At 40.3% G+C, this 21272-nt stretch overlaps 1 protein-coding gene across 1 annotated transcript; it reads left to right on the top strand.

Annotated features, from left to right (window-relative positions):
- Positions 1–1778: 1778 nt before the first annotated feature.
- LOC117865729 (BEACH domain-containing protein C2) lies at positions 1779–21190 on the top strand. Its single transcript, XM_034749973.2, has 31 exons — positions 1779–3812; positions 4244–5031; positions 5349–6035; positions 6345–6482; positions 8436–8540; positions 8676–8789; positions 8942–9018; positions 9307–9388; positions 10298–10630; positions 11266–11885; positions 12292–12376; positions 13104–13298; positions 13812–14360; positions 14453–14596; positions 14804–15274; positions 15665–15813; positions 15996–16065; positions 16161–16244; positions 16323–16379; positions 16464–16532; positions 16614–16700; positions 16791–16907; positions 17124–17273; positions 17396–17456; positions 17527–17647; positions 18013–18109; positions 18186–18299; positions 18861–19227; positions 19506–20308; positions 20405–20623; positions 20704–21190. The coding sequence occupies exons 1-30, from the start codon at positions 2126–2128 to the stop codon at positions 20549–20551; spliced, it is 8568 nt and encodes a 2855-aa protein (XP_034605864.1). The 5' UTR covers positions 1779–2125; the 3' UTR covers positions 20552–20623; positions 20704–21190.
- Positions 21191–21272: the final 82 nt, after the last annotated feature.

Genomic DNA, 21272 nt, shown 5'->3' with positions numbered 1-21272 from the left:
AGAATATGAGCAAATGATACAGTAGAGATATACAATCTTGATTTGATGTGGGTTCTAAATTTATCCACAGATTTCTAACATTTGTAGTGTCCCTTCAAAATGACTAGGTAGTGCGGGAGCATAGGTTGATGGACCACTTTTACAAACTTATGTATAGGTTTCTTTTACAAAAGATGTGTAGCTAGATTCACATCTGAACAACTTTTAAGATATATTGATTTTACAAGAAATAACATATATATTGCACGAAAAAAGGTAAAAAAAATATAGTTTTAAAGACTTTCTCATATAAAATTACATCCAACACTCTTACTCTGCTCTTATTTGTTTGGACTTATTATTCCGAATTGGGGAAAAAGCCATAGCCCTAAAAAAGAAGGTTCTCTTCTATTTTAGTGCCATATTCTTCAGCATTATTTATCAAAAGACAAAACCAACCATATGTCTTCTTAGAGAACTATGATAGGCTCATGCTCATTTGAACAAAAACATTACTCAAAACCAAAAAAACTACCATGTTTGTTGAAGCATTTATTGTGTTATATTCTCCCAGTTCTACTTTACTTTTCTCTTGATTAGAAAGAAGACTTACATATGCGTCAGGCAGCCTGCAAGATCGAGTAAAATTTTCTTGTCCTCTCTCTCATCCCGACATCACAAACATCATGTTGAGACAGCGCTAGTACTCGTATATCAAAGGTTAACCTCTTCCACCGATTTGGGAAGGTAGGTCTAGTGTCTTTCTTATTACAAGCTACAAATATTGTGAAACTTATCCTGAAATACTTAAAAAAAAAACTAGTTTATCGTCACATACAACATCACATCAAACTAACATAAATTAAGCAACCAGAGTATTGGCAATTTGATAAGTTAACAGTAATAGAATATGAAAATAATAATCATTAGAAAAGCATAAATCACGACACCAATTAACGATGTAACAAATCTAACCAACTTGCATTGTTTAATTGCTATTCAAATCTGAGTTAATATTATTAGATTTATGGCTAACATAAGTTGTGAATTAATTAAACATGTATGATGCTCACTTCGGATTACATTTCTTCTATTATATTGATCCTCCAAAAATCACTTCCTTTGTTACTTTAAAATCATCATCTTCGTTAACAAAGCCCCAATGACTATATCCTTTAGGGGAAATAAGGCAAGGTATAGGCCAGGTTTGTCAGTGTTAGTTTGGCTCCGTGCTCTACATCAAATTTGAAGTTTATGTTCTAAAAGGAAATTGTTTAGATGTCTCTCTTTATATAAGAAAAAGTCAGGTGTTATTGGAAGCTCTATCATCCTAATCCTTTCGCAACATAATTATTTAAAAATTAAAATGTCTTTCTATATAAAACCTTTTTAAATATAAAATTAAGGTGTTAGGAAGCTGTAGAATAATTGAAAACACACATCTTGGCTTAACAGTAATTTTGTGACTCCAGTGAAATTTATTTTTCCTTAAAACTAGAGGGAGATAAAGTATATGCTGCGCCAAAATGGGAAGGCTGCTGATGTTTGCACCTGAGTTTAATTTGCCCCATTTCTGATCATATATTGAAAAAATAGTTCTGATTTTTTTCTCACATCTGCCCTTTATTAAATGGAAAAGTCAAAATTATCAGGAGAAAACATTTTCTGGGCTTTCATTCGGCCCAGCCTGAGCCATGCCGCCGCCTCCTTGGAAATGGCCGCTAAATTCGAGCCAGGCCCGCGCCCTGGGAAAAATATGCTCGTTAATCCTGCCACGTCAAGATTCAAGAACCATTAACAGGCCTAGCTAATCGCGGCAGCGACGCCATTTCTTCGCGTTCCCCGCTCGGCCGCTTCTTCTTCTCTCTCTTCCTCCGCCTCTCGGGGCACGCCCACGGCCATGCACCGCGCCACCACCACTAATCTCGCGCGAGCATTTTCCCAAAACTCCGACTGTTTCTTCCCGGCCTCATACCCAAATCGCAACATTTTCGCCCGAACGAATCGCAAAATTTCCCCCCAATTTTGTCGTCGTCCTGTCTCAGCCCCAAAATTTTCGCCATCGCGTTTGATCCTTCCTCATTGTTCCAGTGGCCAACAGATTCCTCACATTTTTCTCAAATGTTTTATGGAGTAAGCATTTGAGATGGGGGAGGAGGACACCGGCGAGATGTCCGATGGCTCGCCGCCCGCGCCGTGGGAGCACGGCGTCGACGAGCGGTTCGCCGCCGAGTCGCTCCTCCCGTTCGGCGACGAGGCGTACGCCGTCAACGACGAGGAGGTATCGGACACGGAGATGAGCGCGTGCTCCCCGTCGGCCCCGTCGGAGCCCTCCCCGCCGCTGCGGAGGCGCCTGGCTCCGGTAGTGGCGTCGGACGTGCCGGAGAAGGTGGTGCGCGCCGTGGACGCGGTGATCATGGGCGGCGGGGTCGAGCACCTCCGCGAGATGGTCTCAGAGGAGAACGGCGAGGTCTCGCATTTCATCGTGGACGTGCTGATGGTCACGATGGGCGGCGTGGACGGCCTCGACGAGGGCGCGGGCGACGGCCTCGGCGCGGCCACCGGGTTGCCGCCCAGCATCATGTCCAGCTCGCGCGCGGCCGCGATAGCGGCCGAGCTCGTGCCCTACCTCCCCTGCGGCGTCGAGCCGTCGCCGCGCACCCGCATGGCCCGCGGCCTCCTTGCCACCCTCAGCGCTTGCACCCGCAACCGCACCATGTGCTCCGCTTCCGGCCTCCTCGCAGTCCTCCTCGACGTCGCAGAGAAGCTGTTCGTCGGAATGGGTCAGGGCAGCAAGTGGGACGGGACGCCGATTGTGCAGTGCATTCAAGTGCTGGGTGGGCACTCGGTCAGTGTCAGGGACTTGCATTCCTGGCTCCTTTTGATCAAGAAAGCTCTCGTCACGCGGTGGGCCACGCCGCTGACTCTCGCTTTGGAGAACGCCGTGGCAAGCAACGAGGCTAAAGGCCCGGCGGTGACCTTTGAGTTCGACGGGGAGAGCTCCGGCTTGCTCGGCCCTGGGGATAACCGGTGGCCGTTCTCTAATGGCTTTGGGTTTGCCACATGGATATACGTTGAGTCTTTCTCAGCCTCGCTCGACACAGATACGGCATCTGCGGCCGTTGCAGCCGCTGCAGCATCAACATCTGGGAAGTCATCACCTTCGGCGGCGGCTGCTGCCGCCTGCACGCTTGCGGGAGAAGGAACAAAGCACATGCCCCGGCTTTTCAGTTTCCTCACTTCGGATAGCCATGGCATTGAGACCTATTTCAATGGCCAGTTTCTAGTTGTGGAGAGTGGGGCTGGGAAGGGAAAGGCCTCTCTCCATTTCACTTATGAATTCAAACCACGGTGCTGGTACTTTGTTGGTCTGGAGCATACAAGCAAGCAAGCTTTGCTTGGGAAGGCTGAGAGTGAATTGCGTTTGTATGTGGATGGGGACCTTCACGAAAGCTGTCCATTTGAGCCCCCGCGCATCGTGAAACCACTGGCTTTTTGCTGCATTGGGACCAACCCATCACCAACTATCGCTGGCCTTCAACGGCGCCGACGGCAATGTCCATTGTTTGCAGAGATGGGACCTATCTATATATTTACAGATCCTATTGGGCCAGAGAGAATGAGTCGACTAGCTTCCAGGGGAGGAGATGCACTTCCCAGTTTCGGCAATGGTGCTGGTTTTCCTTGGAAATCTACAAGTAATCACATAAGGGAAGCTGCAGAAGATAGTTATGCACTTGATATTGAGATTGGTGGAAGCTTACATCTTCTCTATCATCCCAGCCTGCTCAATGGCCGGTTTTGCTCTGATGCTTCACCTTCTGGCTCAACAGGTCTGTTTTCTAGATATTGTTTTTCTTTCTTAGGTTGCTTTCATTACCATTGTCCTCATAATTGAGACTCATGAACTCTTTATTTTTGGGGGTGGGGGAGCTTGGTTATAAGGTTATTACTTGGTGATTGAACCATGATCTAGTTAGGTCCTGATGCAATGGCTACTCAAATGTTTTTGAAATTCGGAGCTTATTATGTTATTTTTCTTGGGCTATCACCTGCAACATTGTACATAAAATTTTGTTCCACAGTCCTGCATTAACCATGCCTGTGTTAGTTAAATAAATGTTTCAATAACATGGTGTTAACCATTACCAGTGATCAGGGCATTCCAATGGGTGCCAAAACATTTGTCATGCAATGATAACAAACAAGTGCTTGGGCTGGTTCAGAAGTATTACTGCTGATGGTATCTTATGTTGAATCTTAGGTACTCACCGAAGGCCTGCAGAAGTTCTTGGCATGGTTCATGTTTCTCATCGTGTGCGGCCAGCTGAATCTTTATGGGCTTTGGCTTATGGAGGTCCAATGGCATTACTACCACTAATTGTGAGCAATGTCGAGATGGATAACCTGGAACCTATACTTGGCGATTTGTCTTTGTCTCTTGCCACCGCGTCTCTTTCTGTCCCTATTTTCAGGATCATTTCCTTGGCTGTTCAACATCCTGGAAATAAAGATGAGTTGTGCCGTATTCATGGACCAGAGCTGCTATCACAAGTTTTACATTATCTGTTGGACACACTGTCCAAACTAGAAAGTGGAAAGAAAGAGATACTGAGTGCTGAGGAGCTTGTTACTGCAATTGTATCTTTGTGTCAGTCTCAAAGAAACGATCATGGTCAAAAGGTGCAGCTCTTCAGCACTTTGCTGTTGGACCTGAAGATGTGGAGTTCATGCAACTATTTTTTGCAGAAAAAGCTTCTCTCTTCACTTGCAGACATGGTTTTTGCTGAATCTACTTGCATGCGTGATGCAAACGCACTGCAAATGCTTCTTGATGGATGCAGAAGGTGTTATTGGGTAATTCATGAAGCAGATTCAATTGATACCTTCACACTTACTGGACATGAGAGACCTTTAGGAAATGTAAATGCTTTGGTTGATGAGCTTTTGGTTGTTATTGAACTGTTGATAGGAGCAGCACCTTCTACGTTTGCTTCTGATGATGTTCGTTGTTTGGTTGGATTTGTCGTCGACTGCCCACAACCTAATCAGGTAACTGCACTTGGCACTGCATTTCATGGCTCAGACATCCGGAGTACACACTCAGATGTATTGGTTTATACAGAACTGAGTTTTAAGTAGAAACTAGTGGTGTCTTAATTGAACTATTCCTGATTCTGAACTATAATGTGTCCTTCAGACACAAAATAATGTGTTTCTAAAACCTGTGGGCATTTATAGTTTGAAAGTTTTATTTTTAGTTTATGAGATGTCCACCAAGCTCATGCTCTTAATCAATTGTATAATTTCTTCAAGAGTAATTTAAGCAAGAGATGGTTTTATGATTTTGGTAATGTTCTATTTGGCAGGTTGCTAGGGTGTTGCTTCTCATCTACAGATTGATTGCACATCCAAACACTTCTAGAGCTAACATGTTTGCTCAGTCCTTCATTTCTCGTGGAGTAGTAGAAGCATTACTTGTTCTTTTGCAGAGGGAGGCTAAATCTGGTGATAGCAATATTTTCCACAGCAGTAATGTGCCACAAAATGCTGCTTCGTGGAATGGATCTTCTAATCTTACTAATAAGGATTTGGAACTAAAAATTGCTAATGGTGAAGAAAGCTGCAAGGATCATCAGATTCAGTCAGTGCAGCATCAAGAACCAACCTCCCATGAAACTGGCAGTGGACATGAGTCTACTAGCAAATGGTGCCTACTAAAGGGTCAGTTCCTAAATAATTTGGGTGGCATCGATGTCCCAAATATCTCTGACAATGTCCAAAATAGCGTATACAATATCGATGGTGGTGATGGAGTTCTTGTTGGGATAGTCCATGTTTTGGGTGCTTTAGTTGCATCAGGCCACCTGACTTTTACCTCATCTACTGTGAGACCGAAGTTGCCAAGTGGTTTTCTGACTACCTGTAATGGAGAAGGAAATACCATGTTTGAAGACAGAGTATCTTTACTGCTCTTTGCATTGCAGAAAGCTTTCCAAGCAGCCCCAAAAAGGCTTATGACCAGAAATGTCTACCGGGCATTAATTTCTTCAGTGGTATGGGTGTTTTTCAGGTGCCTTATATGTAGTTATGTGTAAAGGATATGCATCATGTTTCCAGAACTATAGTACTGGGTCAATATGATTGCCTCTTTTGCCTTCTCTTTGGTTATGTTATCACTTGTCAATTCTCTTGGAAGTACTTGAATGAGTAAACATCCTAGAGCCTTTTTCAACCATGATTTACAGAAAAAAGTTCAAGTTTATTTAACTCTGGTTCACACTATTAATTTTGCTCATTTAATCATAGGCACAACTGCTTTTCCTCTGGAATTTCTGAATTTGTGTTTGTGTTCTTGAATGCAGATCGATGTTTCTTCACCAAAAGATAACCTAAAAAACCTACATGATTCTGGTTGTCATTTTAAACACATTCCACTTTTGATGGTCCTACTCTGTTCTCTTCCATATGCATCACGGGCATTCCAAGCTCATGCTATTCAGGTATATTTGTCGATCTGTTAAGACTGTTTTCTGTCTTAATGTTTTATTGATTCCAATAACTAGATTTTATTACATATCTTCTTGTAGAACTTTGTTTCATTATTGTTATTCTCTTCATTGATAAACATTAAATGGGTTGTCTTTATTTGCATCACACAGCACTTGACCAAGATCACAATATCACAGCTACCCTGAACACATATACTGCTACCCTTAACAGGATTTATGCACAAAGTGCACGGGAAAAACCATGCTAAAGTTTTAGATAAATTTATACACAATGGAAGTGCTGTTCTTACTAGATTACTGTATGACAAGGTTGATGCCAATATGAATAACATGGTTAAATTGAGTCCTGATGACTCAATCAGATAAAACATGGAGGGACCTTTTGTTTATTAGAGGTTCTGACACTTCAATTTCCACAGCTACTCGGCTTTAAACCATGGCTGTCTCCCATTGTTTTGATAATTGGTTCCAAAGTCAAAATATGCAGATATGGATGGTTGGTAATCATAACGAAGGGAGAACAACATACAGAGGTTCTGATACAACACGGGGGTCAAGACCTCACCTTGCCCAATGGACATTAGCCATGAATCAGCCATTACTTATAACAATGTGTGTACCATGATTACCAAAGCCACAATAACTATCCTTCATCCATATTTCCTGGTTGATGTCCTCCTTAGGGAAGATGATATTGCTTGACATGAGATTCTACCTTCCTAGATGATGGCCTTTGGTGCTTGTGGAGCGACATAGATGGTATGAAATCAAAGATGGATTAAGGTGGGGTGGGCACTTTAAATGCCTTTGCTAAAGTTGCAGTTATGGAGACATTCTGCTGAAATTAAGGGAGGTCTCCAGAGAGGTGCTTCTGTTCTTTCTTTTTAGATTAACAGGACATCTATGTACGAATTTTATCAACCTGAGAGCCAACAGTTAGATCAGATCAAAACATTTCTACTCCAATATATATCGCAGCCTCCAGCTGATAGTAAGGCATAGAAACAGGTTACTACCAGTAATAAAAAGAGCATAACCAAACTTTCCAAACTCTTAATTATTCCTTCCCAGCCGAATGATTGAACGATGATCTTTCCATCTATGCTTCTAGTCTTCGGAGATGTATTTCAATTTCAGTGTCACTCTCATCTTTGTTCTAAGAATACACTGATCCATCTGGGGAAATACCATATCCTTGAAGATTGGCCACCACCCACCAGTTCTTTTATCTTATTCCACACTTTGTGTCACACTGGCTTGATGTTTATCCACTCTGAATGCTGAAAACAAAACAAGGCTTCTCCAAAGTGCCTAATTTTACTGTTGTCTTTTAGGTACATAGCATCTAATGGAAGTGGTCGGCTAGTTTTAGTTCTTTTTAAGTTTTATGCCAAACCAAATCTCATCTGGATTTAGCTCCATTACAATTAAAAGAACCATCTGGGTTCAGGACATGCCTTTTTCCGCTTCTTTTGGAAAAGCTTAGGATACCATAACTAGCATGAGTCAGGAGTATGTGCTAAGGTCTGATTTGGGCAGAGGTTAACATTATACACTGGAATCGTCAGAAATGAATACCTTTATATATACTGAAACTTTTGTTAACTTCACTAAGCTACGAAAATGGTTTTAGGTGCTGGCTACTGCCAGAAGTGACCACAGCACTAGAAAATATACTCCAGCCTCCAGCTGGAGGCTAGGTAGTGTATCATTTGCCGCATCCATTTATTCTATATGTCACCATTCATGTAACTATGACATTCAATTCTTCATTGGTTCAATTGTTTGATTAATGCTGAAAATTCAGGCAGTACAATATGTGAATGCTTAAACTTCGTTTTTCTATGGTTTGAAACTTGGATGACATTTTTTACGTAGACAGTATGTTATTTATTGTTTTTCCTTCTGTTTGATCACTCATGGTGCCCTTCTACGTTATTTCAGGATCTTCTATATTTGGTTTGTAGTCAGCCCAAGAATAGAAGTACAATGACTTCCATCAGCGAATGGCCCGAATGGATATTGGACATTTTGATTTCTAATCATGAGGTAATATTTTCTCCGATGACAAATCAAAGAATTTTGTAACGGGCATACGTTAAGAGCTCGCAGTTGTAGTCCCTACTTTCTTCTTTTTGGACTGTTTACTTCCGTATAGATTATAATGTGTAAACTGATATGTAGATGGGGGACGACAAAGATTCAGATGGTGTAAGCACATGTGAGGTTGAAGATCTCATACACAATTTTCTAGTTGTTATGTTGGAGCATTCAATGCGACAAAAAGATGGGTGGAAGGTGCGATACTTTGATCTCTTGTTTCCATTTAGAAAATGGCATATTTTATAGATTCAAACTTCTTTTTTTGGGCTTTCTCCCTCGTCATACTCTTCTTTGACATGGACACTTGGTTGCAGCTTTATAATTTTTGTAATGTGGTAATATTTCAGGATGTAGAGGCAGCAATACATTGTGCAGAATGGCTTTCAATGGTTGGAGGATCTAGCACCGGTGACCAAAGAATTAGGTAAACAATAAGCAGCAGTGCGCCAGCGCATATGAAGTTTTCTAGTTAATTATTTATTTTATCTATCGCTTCTGCATTTGTGTTTTTTGTTTAATGTTTCAGGCATGTATTTATCTGTGCTTTATCTGTTATCACATTCTTTTGTTCCCAAGAGCACACATATGCTTTTTCCTGAGACCAAATTCAAGGCTGATATTTTTTTGTTAATTTTCATATTCCGATTCTGTGAAGAAATATCTAATGCTGTCTTGCATTGGTGATATCTTGTGCTATTTTGTTCATTTTAAGGCGTGAAGAATCATTACCAATTTTCAAAAGGAGATTACTGGGTAGCCTGCTTGATTTTTCTGCCCAGGAGCTTCAAGTTCAGGTAGGTGTTACTTCTTCAAAGGTTGTTCATATATAGAATTTTATTTTATAATATAATGTTCCAACAAACAAGGCATATCTTTTTTTCCTCGAACACGCAGGAGAGCTGCACATCATTATATTAAGAAGATAAAAGAGTCTAAGAAAACTCATACTGTTAAGAATAGCACTCGTATATATATTGAAAGGGCTTAGGAAATAGTAGATCGATAGATGAGGTGCAGAGCATGTGTACACATGTAGGCAAGGGTCTCCAGGGTTTATAGAAACACCACAAATTAGGAGATCCTTGCCTAACAGAATATCATCTACCAAAACCAAGGGGTGGTGCACGGCAGTAGGCCTGTGTGGCCAGCACCCAAGGCCCAAAGGTCCTGCCGAACTATCCGTTGCTAACATATATGAGTACATGACTAAACAAAGTGGGACCCTATACAGTTAAACCCCCCCCCCCCCCTCCCCCTCTCAAATGCAAGGCGGATGCAATAAAAAAAGATACGACCAGAGATCTAAAGCATATTTTTTTATGTATTTTTCTGTTGGTAGCTCCTTTTTTCATCTAATTTTATTCCTGTTCTGGTACGATCCTGTCAAAGTTTGGAAATAAGTCAGCGTAGGGCTAGGCCTTTATCTTTGGTGTATCTTAGCCAGTTTGGTGTCCACTTATGTGAAACAAGGTAACTTTCAAAATTGGCACAAGAAGCTACACATTAATTGTGGCTTATAAGCCCTTGCAACCTTGTATGACAGGATCACTGCCTATGCAATTAAGATAGAAAGGGTAACCTCATAGACCTTCTAAACCAACATTCCATGTATTGTCCCGTAAAAAATGGTCTCTTAAGTTAAAATTATGAAATTAATGATTCTCAGTTCAACAATTATTGACTTCTCTTATTCATCGTTACAGCAAACTGGAGGAATTGCTGCCACAGCAGCTGGTGTTGCAGTGGAGGATTTAGTGCCTAAAGAAACAAAAGTACAAGCAGAGAAAGCTGCCAATCTCTCGGTAGCATTGGCTGAGAATGCAATTGTCCTGATGATGCTTGTAGAAGATCATCTGAGGTCACGCAGTCAACACTTTTTCATGTCCTGTTTGGTTGATAGTGCTGCCTCACCTGCCTCAGTGGCTTCATTAGCTGCCAGTAGGTCAAATTCGCTGAGTAGATCTGGCAGTGAGCATTTGGAAGCTGGGGGCTCAAGGCAGTCTTTGTCCAGTGATGCTGGTGGTCTTCCAGTTGATGTATGTATATCTAGAATGGCCTTCCAATATTTCTGCGTATGATGTTATTTCTACTTCTGAGTATTTGTGGTGCATTTGCAAGATGATATGATGTCGGTCCAAATATGTTCAATTTGTAAGAAGCACTATTATGTTAATTGGGGAATATATGAATCATAGATGATTGGAAGTCCAACTTCTAGGAACAACTTATCATGAAGAAATAAACAATAAAGAATGCTATTTCTTTAACCTTAGAATCAATAAGGTCCTTAGCCATTACGGGGATCAAGTATGGACTTCTGAAGAGGCTGAATTATAATCAAATGCCCTGTTTGCAGCTTGTAAGTTGTTTATTAAAATGAATATCTGTAGCTAGTAGTTGCTGTTATGATATGTTTATGGCAGTATACCGTTCTTACTATCATTGTTTTCTCTGTTGTCCTTTTTTTTTCTGTGTTGCCTATTGACTGCTCAGTTGCACTAAGTTTGGAACTCAACAAGCACAAGTATAATCCAGAAGAATACTGTGTGCACTGCAACAGTGATTTTACTTCATCGATGATAGCTATGCGCTTGCTTTTGGAATACTCTTTATATCATCTATTGAAGCTTATCTTACTACACTGTTGTTTTCTTTGTCAAAAAATATTCAGGTTCTTGCTTCTACGGCAGATACAAACGGACAACTTTCTGCTGAGGTGATGGAACGTGTAACAGCAGCAGCAGCAGCTGAGCCTTATGGATCGGTCAGGCATGCATTTGTATCTTATGGGAGCTGTATTTCAGACCTTTCAGAAGGGTGGAAGTACAGAACCCGATTGTGGTATGGTGTATGCATTCCGCCCAAATCTAATGTGTTTGGTGGTGGGGGAAGTGGTTTTGTATCATGGAAATCTGTTCTTGAAAAGGACTCCAATGGAAACTGGATTGAACTTCCATTAGTAAAGAAATCAGTTGCTATGCTGCAGGCACTTCTATTGGATTCTGGACTTGGGGGTTGCCTTGCTACTGGAGTTGGATCTGGGCCTGGCATGGGTGTTATGGGTGCCCTTAATCAGTTGTTAGATAGTGACCAGCCATTTTTTTGTATGCTCCGGTTGATCCTTGTTTCAATGAGGGAGGATGACAGTGGGGAAGATGACATTTTCACGAGGAACATTAGCATGAAGAATGAGATCTCAGAAGGATTGGGCTGTCAAACTGGAAGCATGCTGCCACTTGATGGTCACTCCAGTGCATCAATCAAAAAATGTCCGGCTGCACTTCTGTGGAGGTACACCCTGTAGCTACTGTAAATCAATGTCCATGAAAAGGGATACGACCTATTTGTGCTGTTTAGAGTATGAAGTTCCTAGTTCATAGGGAATGAAAAGAAACCTCTTAGTTCAGTAACAATACATATATGTGTAAATTAAAAAATAGTGTCCAGGGTGAAGCTGACAATTGCTCCATGGGGACATCTTTCCAATGCCATTTTCTGTGTTACATGATGTTTACAATTATTTAAGTAAAATGAGCTTTGGTAATATTGCTGATGCTTTTGTATTACATCATGACCCACTCTTTCTCAATGTTCAAGCGTATTCTGGAGTGACTTTTTATCCAATATTTTCTTTTCTTTTTTTTGTAGCCATATATCTCATCTTTACTGATGTTTGGAGCTGTTGCTCTTTTTACAGAGTGCTTGGCCCTATTTTAAATATGCCAGTTTCAGAAACTAAGAGACAGCGAGTTCTGGTTGCTTCTTCTATTCTTTATTCAGAGGTAAGTTTATTTATTACTTGCATAGAATAATATTATCTCTATTTGATGAAATACCATTTTCCAGTTGTACTATTCCAGATTGAATAATCATTGAAGTCGGCACATGATGTCACATTTTTAAAAAATATTATTATTTCTTAAAGTGCCAGGAATCATACGTTATTAAGCTATTTTTCTGTTTTGGAGGAATCCATGAAAGTGTTTTAATGCTTCAATGTTACCTGCATTGAAGCTCTTTGCTCATCTCTTTCTGTAAAGCTTACGGTTACTTTCAGCTTCTATGAAACCTACATAGAATGTCCATATCACCTGTAATAAATCTTGTGTTTTTTTGTGTGTTTATTTAAAGGAATTAAATTTTCCTACGCACAAAGCATGTACCATCACTGCTGTATCTAAACTGTAAGCATATGTCCTATATCTGAACTTGTATACTACCCTAAACTCTACTATAGCTACCTTTGATTTTAAAGAAGGAAATTTGTCTATGCTTATTCGGTTTCTTTGTGATCTATGATATTCACATCTTGTACCATGGGATATTGCAACATTAAATGGCATTTTAGAATGTCTAAGTAAAGTTTTCTATTTTAGGCCTTCTAAAATTGTGGGATACTATTCTGCATTTCTGCTACTGTTTGTTTGTTGATATTGATTGTTTCTAGGAGCTAGAGGAAAAAAGTTTGTTTTATCAAATGTTGCTCATGAAATTTATGTATCATAACAGTTATGGCATGCTGTAAGCAGTGACAGAAAACCATTGAGGAAAAAGTATGTTGGGTTGATCATGCCACCATTTGTAGCTTTTCTGAAAAGATATCGTTCTATTTTGGCTGGTATACATGAGCTTACATCTCCAGATGCGCAAAATCCACTAGCTGTTGATGACTGGGCTTCAGCAGCAGACACTTCACCTGTTGAGGTAAAAGTTAATTTTTATATTTCATGCTAGAGTTACAACTGAGATTACCCGGTGCTTGTGCTCATTTGTATCAGTGACTGTTGGTACTAGAGCATTAAAAGCTCTAGCAGGTTGTTGCTGAGAAATGTGATTTTTGGATCTTATAGCTTTCCGAAAAATGCTATTTTGCAGAGGGAACTCTGAATTTTGGCACATTACCAAACCTAGTGGTTAACTTATTTATGGTGTATTTTCATGTTCTTGAAACTAGGAGTTGTACAGCCCTTATCAGTTATTTTAGTGCTGCTATTTTTTCTTATGTGAAATATTTCATGAGATGCTTTCGGCTAAGTCTTTGTAAACATTTTAGTTGTGATAGTGTACCATTTCTACTGGATGTTACTTTTAAGAAAAATGCTGATTTTTGATGCAAAAGTTTGTATTGTTCCTATTGGATAAAGATCTCGCCACTGTTTTTCTTCAAAAACCCATCTGTTCATGGTGATATTTTTGTTTCATTTCTTTTGATCTCAGGTTGGTGTTTCAATGATATCACCTGGCTGGGCTGCTGCTTTTGCCTCTCCACCAGTTGCAATGGCATTGGCCATGATTGCTGCTGGTGCCTCTGGGACAGAAACAATAGCACCGCCAACTAATAAATTGCGCAGGCGTGACACCTCATTGCTTGAGCGTAGATCAGCTAAATTGCACACATTCTCAAGCTTTCAGAAGCCTCTAGATACTACACCAAGCTTGCCTACATCGGCACCAAAGGACAAAGCAGCTGCGAAAGCTGCAGCCTTGGCTGCTGCTCGTGACCTTGAGCGTAGTGCAAAGATTGGTTCGAGAAGGGGTCTTAGTGCTGTAGCAATGGCAACTTCAGTACAAAGGAGATCTGCCGGTGATATTGAGCGTGCACAAAGGTGGAACACGTCTGAAGCTATGGGTGCTGCGTGGATGGAGTGTCTGCAGTCTGCTGATTCAAAGTCTGTTTCAGGAAGAGATTTTTCTGCCCTTTCGTACAAATACGTTGCACTTCTTGTTTCCAGTTTCGCCTTAGCACGGAATTTGCAGCGAGTTGAGGTATGTTGTCAACTTGTCATGAAATTGAACACTTCCACTCCTGATATTTAGAAATTTCTATGCATCATTAAAGGTAACTTTTGGGCATGCAGATGGAGAGGCGAACACAGGTTGAAATATTGAACCGTAGTTGCATGTCAATTGGACTTCGGGCATGGCGGCATCTTCTTCATTGCTTGATAGAGACAAGTAGACTCTATGGGCCTTTCGGAGAACTCCTGTGCACCCCTGATAGTGTACGGTAGCAGTTCTGTGTTTACTTTCACTTCCCTGTTATATCTCATTACTATACAAAAAGCAATTCTCTTTGCTGACCACTTTATGATGACCTTGAATTGATCATTTTTTTCATTCAGGGAAAAAGTTGCATCTTAGTGCTAAATGGCATGCATGAATTTTGTTTCTCACCGATGTCTTTTGTGTATTTCCATCTTTGTACACAGATTTTCTGGAAGTTAGATTTAACTGAAAGTTCATTAAGAATGAGAAGATTTATGAAAAGAAACTACAATTGGTTGAATCACTTGGGTGCTACTGCTAATTATGGGGAGCAGAAGTTTCTTTGTGATGGAGCAGACTCCAATGCGTGCCACTCAGAAGATGGAGACTCTTTACCTACAAATGTTCTTTCAACAAGTTCTTTGATTACAGTGGATGGAGGACATGAAGACATTCTGCAGGGTGAAACTGAGAATATTTGCAGCAGTGTAGATGATCAACTGACAAATTCATCACCACTTGATCAGTCTTTGACTGGATCAGTGGATTCAAGAAGTTCTGACTTTTCTGGTGTTCGCAACTTGGTCCGATCCACAGTAGTTGCACCTGGTTATAGGCCTAGTAATGAGAGAATTATTATTGAACTTCCTTCAATGATGATTCGGCCGTTGAAGGTTGTACAAGGAACCTTCCAAGTAAGTGTGGTCTAATGTACGTGGTTTCACTATATAGTTGTACATTGCATGTTGTACCAAATCAAACTTCTGATAAGTGTCATACCTTCTTGTCGTTAATGATAATGGCATCAATTAAAACTGAAGTTTAAATAAACATAAGTACATGACTACCATGCTTCTCTTATGCATAAGGTTTCAATTTATTTCATAGCTATATTAACCCTGAATGCATGATAATCAAATCTCAGTTCACTAATGATCTTAGCTAGTTAATTTTATCGTATGGAGTAGGTGTGATTTTAGTATTATTACAAATCTCTCTTATGTTTTCTATCCTTTATTCTGTTTCATCTCCCAATCCAATATGCTAACGATATCTTAAACCCTAGTATGTAATCTTTTTCTCAGGTCACATCAAAGAGGATTAACTTTATCGTTGATGAGCATACGAGTGACAGTTACATGGATGATATCACATCAACTAGTGGCCAATATGATCAGCAAGATAGAGATCGGAGCTGGCTCATATCGTCACTTCATCAGATTTATAGTAGAAGGTAAGTGGTTCTTTTTACCGTCTGGTAGATTTTGAACTTGTTAGCTTATGATTTTCTAAGAAAAAATATTTAGTTATGGAGGTATTTTTCACATGTTAGATCATTTCATGACTGCTCGTATAGATTCACGTTACAGGGTTAGCACCAGTTTGTGTCACGCTGATTTAAATGAATTGCTGCAGATATTTGCTACGCCAAAGCGCTTTGGAATTGTTCATGGTAGACAGGTCAAACTTCTTATTTGATTTCGAGGTACAACCTTGATGAGACTCTACTCCACATTGTTTGAACCATATGCGTATAATAGGTGAATAACCTTTCTGAAATTGTACCTGAACTTTATATAGGATGTAGGAGCACGTACTCATGCATATCGGGCCATTGTTCACGCCAAACCTCCTTACTTGAACGACATTTTCCTTGCTACCCAAGTAAGTGTCCAGTGCAATTCTGAAACCAGGATGTTTTTCTAGTCCTTTCAGAGCCACTAATCTAAGATATCTTTTTAGAGGCCTGAGCAAATCCTCAAGCAGACACAATTGATGGAGCGCTGGGCTAAATGGGAGGTACACAAACACAATAATTTCATTTCTGTAGCAGTACAGCCTATGCATTAAATATCAAGATCTGAGTATACCTTGCTTGTGCAGATTAGCAATTTCGAGTATTTAATGGAACTGAACACTCTTGCTGGCCGCAGTTACAACGATATTACTCAGGCATTTTTTTACTACATGATTCTCAGTCCTGGGAGTAACATGTTCGCTACTGTTCCTTATGTTCTATATTTATTTCTGCAGTATCCTGTTTTTCCATGGGTGATAGCAGATTACAAATCCAAAACCTTGGATTTGGAAAGTCCGTCCACATACCGAGATCTTTCAAAGGTAAATTTGTGTGCCCCTTTCCTTGATAGTCTGGGTCCTGCATGTGTTTTCATTCATTTCACTGGTGATACTTGATGATTTCCTATGCAGCCAATTGGTGCACTAAATCCTGCACGGTTGAAGAAATTCCAAGATCATTACTCCAGTTTCAAGGATCCGATCATCCCGAAATTTCACTACAGTTCACATTATTCTAGTCCTGGCACGGTACAACTTTTTGATATCTGTATGATTTTGAGTTTTGATTCAGTGATCTGCTTGTGCCTTTTGTTGGGACTAAGAGATTTCTGTTAAGTATTCATTGCTGTTCAATGACAAACCATTCTTTAGTTGATTGGAATGAGTTACATTATACATATATGATTTGTTTTAACAATTCCTTAATTGCAAAGATATTGGAAATTAATATCATATTTATTGCAGGTATTGTATTACCTTTCCAGGATAGAGCCTTTTAGTACCCTCTCTGCTCAGCTGCAACGTGCCAAGTTTGATCATGATGATTGCATGTTCTCTGATGTCAACAAAACATGGAACAGTGTTCTTGAGGGCTTGGATGATGTAAAAGAGCTAGTAAGTTTCTGTTAAACAAGTGCTCCTTTGATGTATTTTTCAATGTACACTGTGTATTGTTTGGTGCAGAAGTCTATTTGGAATCTTCTACTAGAATCTGATTATGTGATTATCTTTTTTAGGTTCCAGAGTTGTTTTACCTTCCTGAGGTATTTACTAATTTGAACTCAAGCGGAAGACTAGGTGAGTTTCATTTCAGTCCGTACAAATAAGGTAGTGAAACTGAAACCCTTAATGTAGAGTATTATTGCAGGCTCTGTAGCACTGCCTCCCTGGGCTGAGAACCCTGTTGATTTTATTCATATACATCGTAAAGCTCTCGAGAGTGATCATGTCTCCACTCATTTGCATGAATGGATCGATCTAATATTTGGGTATGTTAGTTATGTGTTATTCTGTTGCCACTTGTAACTGCATTTGCCTTTTACTCAATCATTTATCCTACTTTTTTTATTTTTGCGATATTATCAATATGCTCTCACTTCTTTAAACCCCTAATGCTAGTTTTCAATTGACCACTAAGTAAGCTGCTTTAATGTCTGTCTGTTTAATTTTATGATAAATGGATCTTTGGAATATGGTTTCTATGTTTAGCAGAACTGAGACTCAATGTATACATTGTTCTCCTTAAAAGAACTAGTATCAGGAAGAACATATTCAACTATCCTGAGTTTCTCTTAAGAGGCATTTATTGATTATTCTTTCTTCACATTCTTTTGTCATTGGATACTTGTTTCAGATATAAACAGAGAGGTAAAGAAGCAGTGGTAGCCAACAATGTCTTCCCTCATGTTACATATGATGGGATGGTGGATATTGATAAAATCACTGATCCAGTAAGTATTATGCATTCCTTTTCTCAGATTTTTTGTAACTATACAAATGCTAATGTTTTACTAAAAAATGATATAGATGCAACGGCGAGCTACACAAAATCAAATATCCAATTTTGGACAGACGCCATCTCAGCTGTTGACAGTTCCCCACATAAGAAGAAGGACGTTGACAGAAATCTTACAGGTGCAGGTAAGCATTACAAGCACCATTTCATGTTTTACAAAAGAAATTCATTATTTGATAGACATACTTGTGCATGTACTGTTGCTATACCAAGTAGATATGAAATATGGATAATTTAGAATAATCATAAATAAATTGCATACTTGCTGATTAATGTTAATTGCTTGTTCAAGGGACAGAATAGCACATCATTCAACAGTTCACTGTCATATTAAGTTACATCCATCTCCATTTTTGCCTCAAGGGCATATGATAAGTTGACAGCATGTATTAGATGTTCTTTAGTACTCTAATTAAACATGATCTGTTAGTGTTGGTGCCACTCCTTGTTCCATGCAATTTTGACATAAATGATGGTTGAATGACAAGGGTAACAGTTTCAAAAAAGAAAAAAGAATGACAAGGGTAACAGTTTCAAAAAAAAAAAAGAATGACAATGGTAACAACTTAGCCCCTAGGCACCATTGTATTTTGCATTAAACAACAATCAGTTGTTTTTTTTGGCACTATGATAAGTCATGATGTACTAAACTCGATATCCTTCTTTAATTTTTTTTTTCTGTGTAGACAATATTCCGGAACCCAAATGAAGTTAGATCTTATGCACTTCCTAGTCCGGATCACTGCAATGTTCCTGCTAGCGCGATGCTTATATCCAAAGATTGTATTGTAGTCATAGATTCTAATGTTCCCACAGTACATGTGGCGTTGCACCATTGGCAGCCAAATACTCCAGATGGGCTAGGGGCGCCTTTCCTTTTCCATCATGGAAAAAATGCCATAAATTCAAGTGGCGGTGCTATATTTCGCATCTTTAAAGGATCTTCAGGCTCTACTGAAGACTACCAGTTTCCAAGAGCTGTAGCATTTGCTGCATCTGCAGTCCAAAATTCATCAGCTGTTGTTGTTACATGTGACAAAGAAGTTATAACTGGTAACTATTTCCTTGCGGTTCAATTTTTTCCTTCAATGCTACTTGTTGAAAAACTGGTGTTCTTCCATACATTTTGTTTGCTCTCTTTTCTTCTACAGAACCCTCCTAGATCTTCTAAATTGAAGCCTAAAAGGTTATGGTATCAAAAAACTAGTTTTCTTATCAGTTCCTGAATAAAATGCTACATATCTTTGGGTTATTATATTGTTTTAGTTTTCTGTCTTGCAATGCTAACTGTTCTGAAGCTGTTTCTGATATCCTTTTTTATTCGACTATAGGCAGGCATGCAGATAACTCTGTAAAGATGATTTCCCCGGATGGAGCAAGGACTGTCGAAACTGCATTTGGGCATCTTGCTCCTGTGACCTGTCTTGCACTGTCTGCAGACAGCAATTATCTTGTTACAGGATCCCGTGACACAACAGTTATACTTTGGAGGATACGTCAGGTGGGTTCTTCACAAGAGAAAAATGCTCCAGAACCTCCACCATCTACGCCAACAACACCTACTAGTCCTCAAGCCACTGGTAGTAGCAGCAATAGTAGTTCAAGCAAAAATCTAGAAACCTACAGGAGGCGACGAATTGAAGGTCCTATGCATATACTAAGAGGTCATCTTGGAGAAGTAACCTGCTGTTCTGTTAGTTCTGACCTGGGACTTGTGTCATCTTCGAGTGTTTCTGGTGTCCTGCTGCATTCCTTGAGGACAGGACGGCTCATAAAGAAACTCGATGTGCCAGAAGCCCATTCCATATGCTTATCTTCTCAAGGAATTGTATTAATTTGGAATGAATCCGAGAAAAGACTATCCACCTTCACTGTTAACGGAATCCCTATTGCTACGTCAGTTCTGTCACCTTTCTCTGGACGAGTCAGTTGCATTGAAACTTCTGCTGATGGACAGTTTGCTGTAATGGGAACTTGTTCGGCTAGTAATTGCAATAATAAGGACAGTAATGCTACAGAAGATGATTATGAGCTTGACAAGCCCTGTGGTGATGAAGATGTACAAGAATCAAATGAGACCAGGCTATCTGTTGATGCACCCTCTATCTGCCTCCTTGATCTATACAAACTTGAGGTGAACATGGAATGCAACATTTTGGCTTTTGTTATGTGTTGTTACCTCTGATTTCACTAGTGCAAAATTCTAAGCAGTTAGGTATATACTTGCCAGGTAATTCATACGCTGAAGCTGGGAGAAGGAATGGACGTCACTGCACTCGCTCTAAACAAAGAGAACACCACCCTTCTGGTTTCAACAGCTGATAAGCAGCTAATAGTCTTCACCGGTCCTGCTGCAAATAACCCAAGTGCACTATAGATAATCAGTAGCTCTTCAGGACCTGACTGGCTAATGTACCAGAGGTCAACGCCTTCACGGCCCGATTGACAGGTTTGTGATTGGCACGCTGAATGACCATTTCTGCTACTAAATATCCATCGCATCTTACCTGAGTGTCCTTGATGCTGCAGTGAGCTTGAAGGTGGCAGACAGATCAGTGTTGCACGAAAGCGATGGACTTCTCAAGCCGTGAGAAATAGCGTCTAACGTGCATGACTTTAGAGGCTCCACCAGATTCTGCTGTAAGATGTACATACTGGAACCTGAATGGGCGAGATGTGTACAGAAAGGAGGAGAGCTGCAGCATAACCCTGTTATTTTGCGTCGTGATGCTGCTGGTACAGAAGAATTTTACTTCTCGGATCATGGACCTTGCCATCCTCGGATGCCGTGGCGTGAAACCTTCCACACGCAGCAAAAAGAAGGATCCTACCCGTCTGTGTTGCGGCCGATTGATTTGTTAGAAGCTAACATCCGAATGTAATTATTGCTAGTAGTGTCTCTGTTAAGTCGCATTAGTTATGTTGGGTGCAACAGCGAGGTGGCATGCAACGTTGTCAACTGCATCCGTGTACAGAATGTCGTCCAAGAAATTGACCGTGTCTCTTTCGACTTGCACACGCAATCCTTTGTTCACATGCATATAGCCATGTGGTCATCGTCCAGAAGGAGCGCCGATAGCACGCTGCCCCTCGTGGCT

Source organism: Setaria viridis, chromosome 1 (genome assembly GCF_005286985.2).
Source record: "Setaria viridis chromosome 1, Setaria_viridis_v4.0, whole genome shotgun sequence".
NCBI lineage: Eukaryota > Viridiplantae > Streptophyta > Magnoliopsida > Poales > Poaceae > Setaria > Setaria viridis.
The sequence above is the reverse complement of the archived record's forward strand: the minus strand, read 5'-3'. Positions and strand labels throughout refer to the sequence as shown.

What these genes read in the sequence shown, in the direction of transcription:
- LOC117865729 (XM_034749973.2), top strand. Translation starts at nt 2,126, where the DNA reads ATGGGGGAGGAGGACACCGGCGAGATGTCCGATGGCTCGCCGCCCGCG. An exon ending in AGCGCTGGGCTAAATGGGAG is followed by an intron (nt 16,380 to 16,463) that starts GTACACAAACAC and finishes TTGCTTGTGCAG; the next exon opens with ATTAGCAATTTCGAGTATTT. An exon ending in ATTATTCTAGTCCTGGCACG is followed by an intron (nt 16,908 to 17,123) that starts GTACAACTTTTT and finishes TATTTATTGCAG; the next exon opens with GTATTGTATTACCTTTCCAG.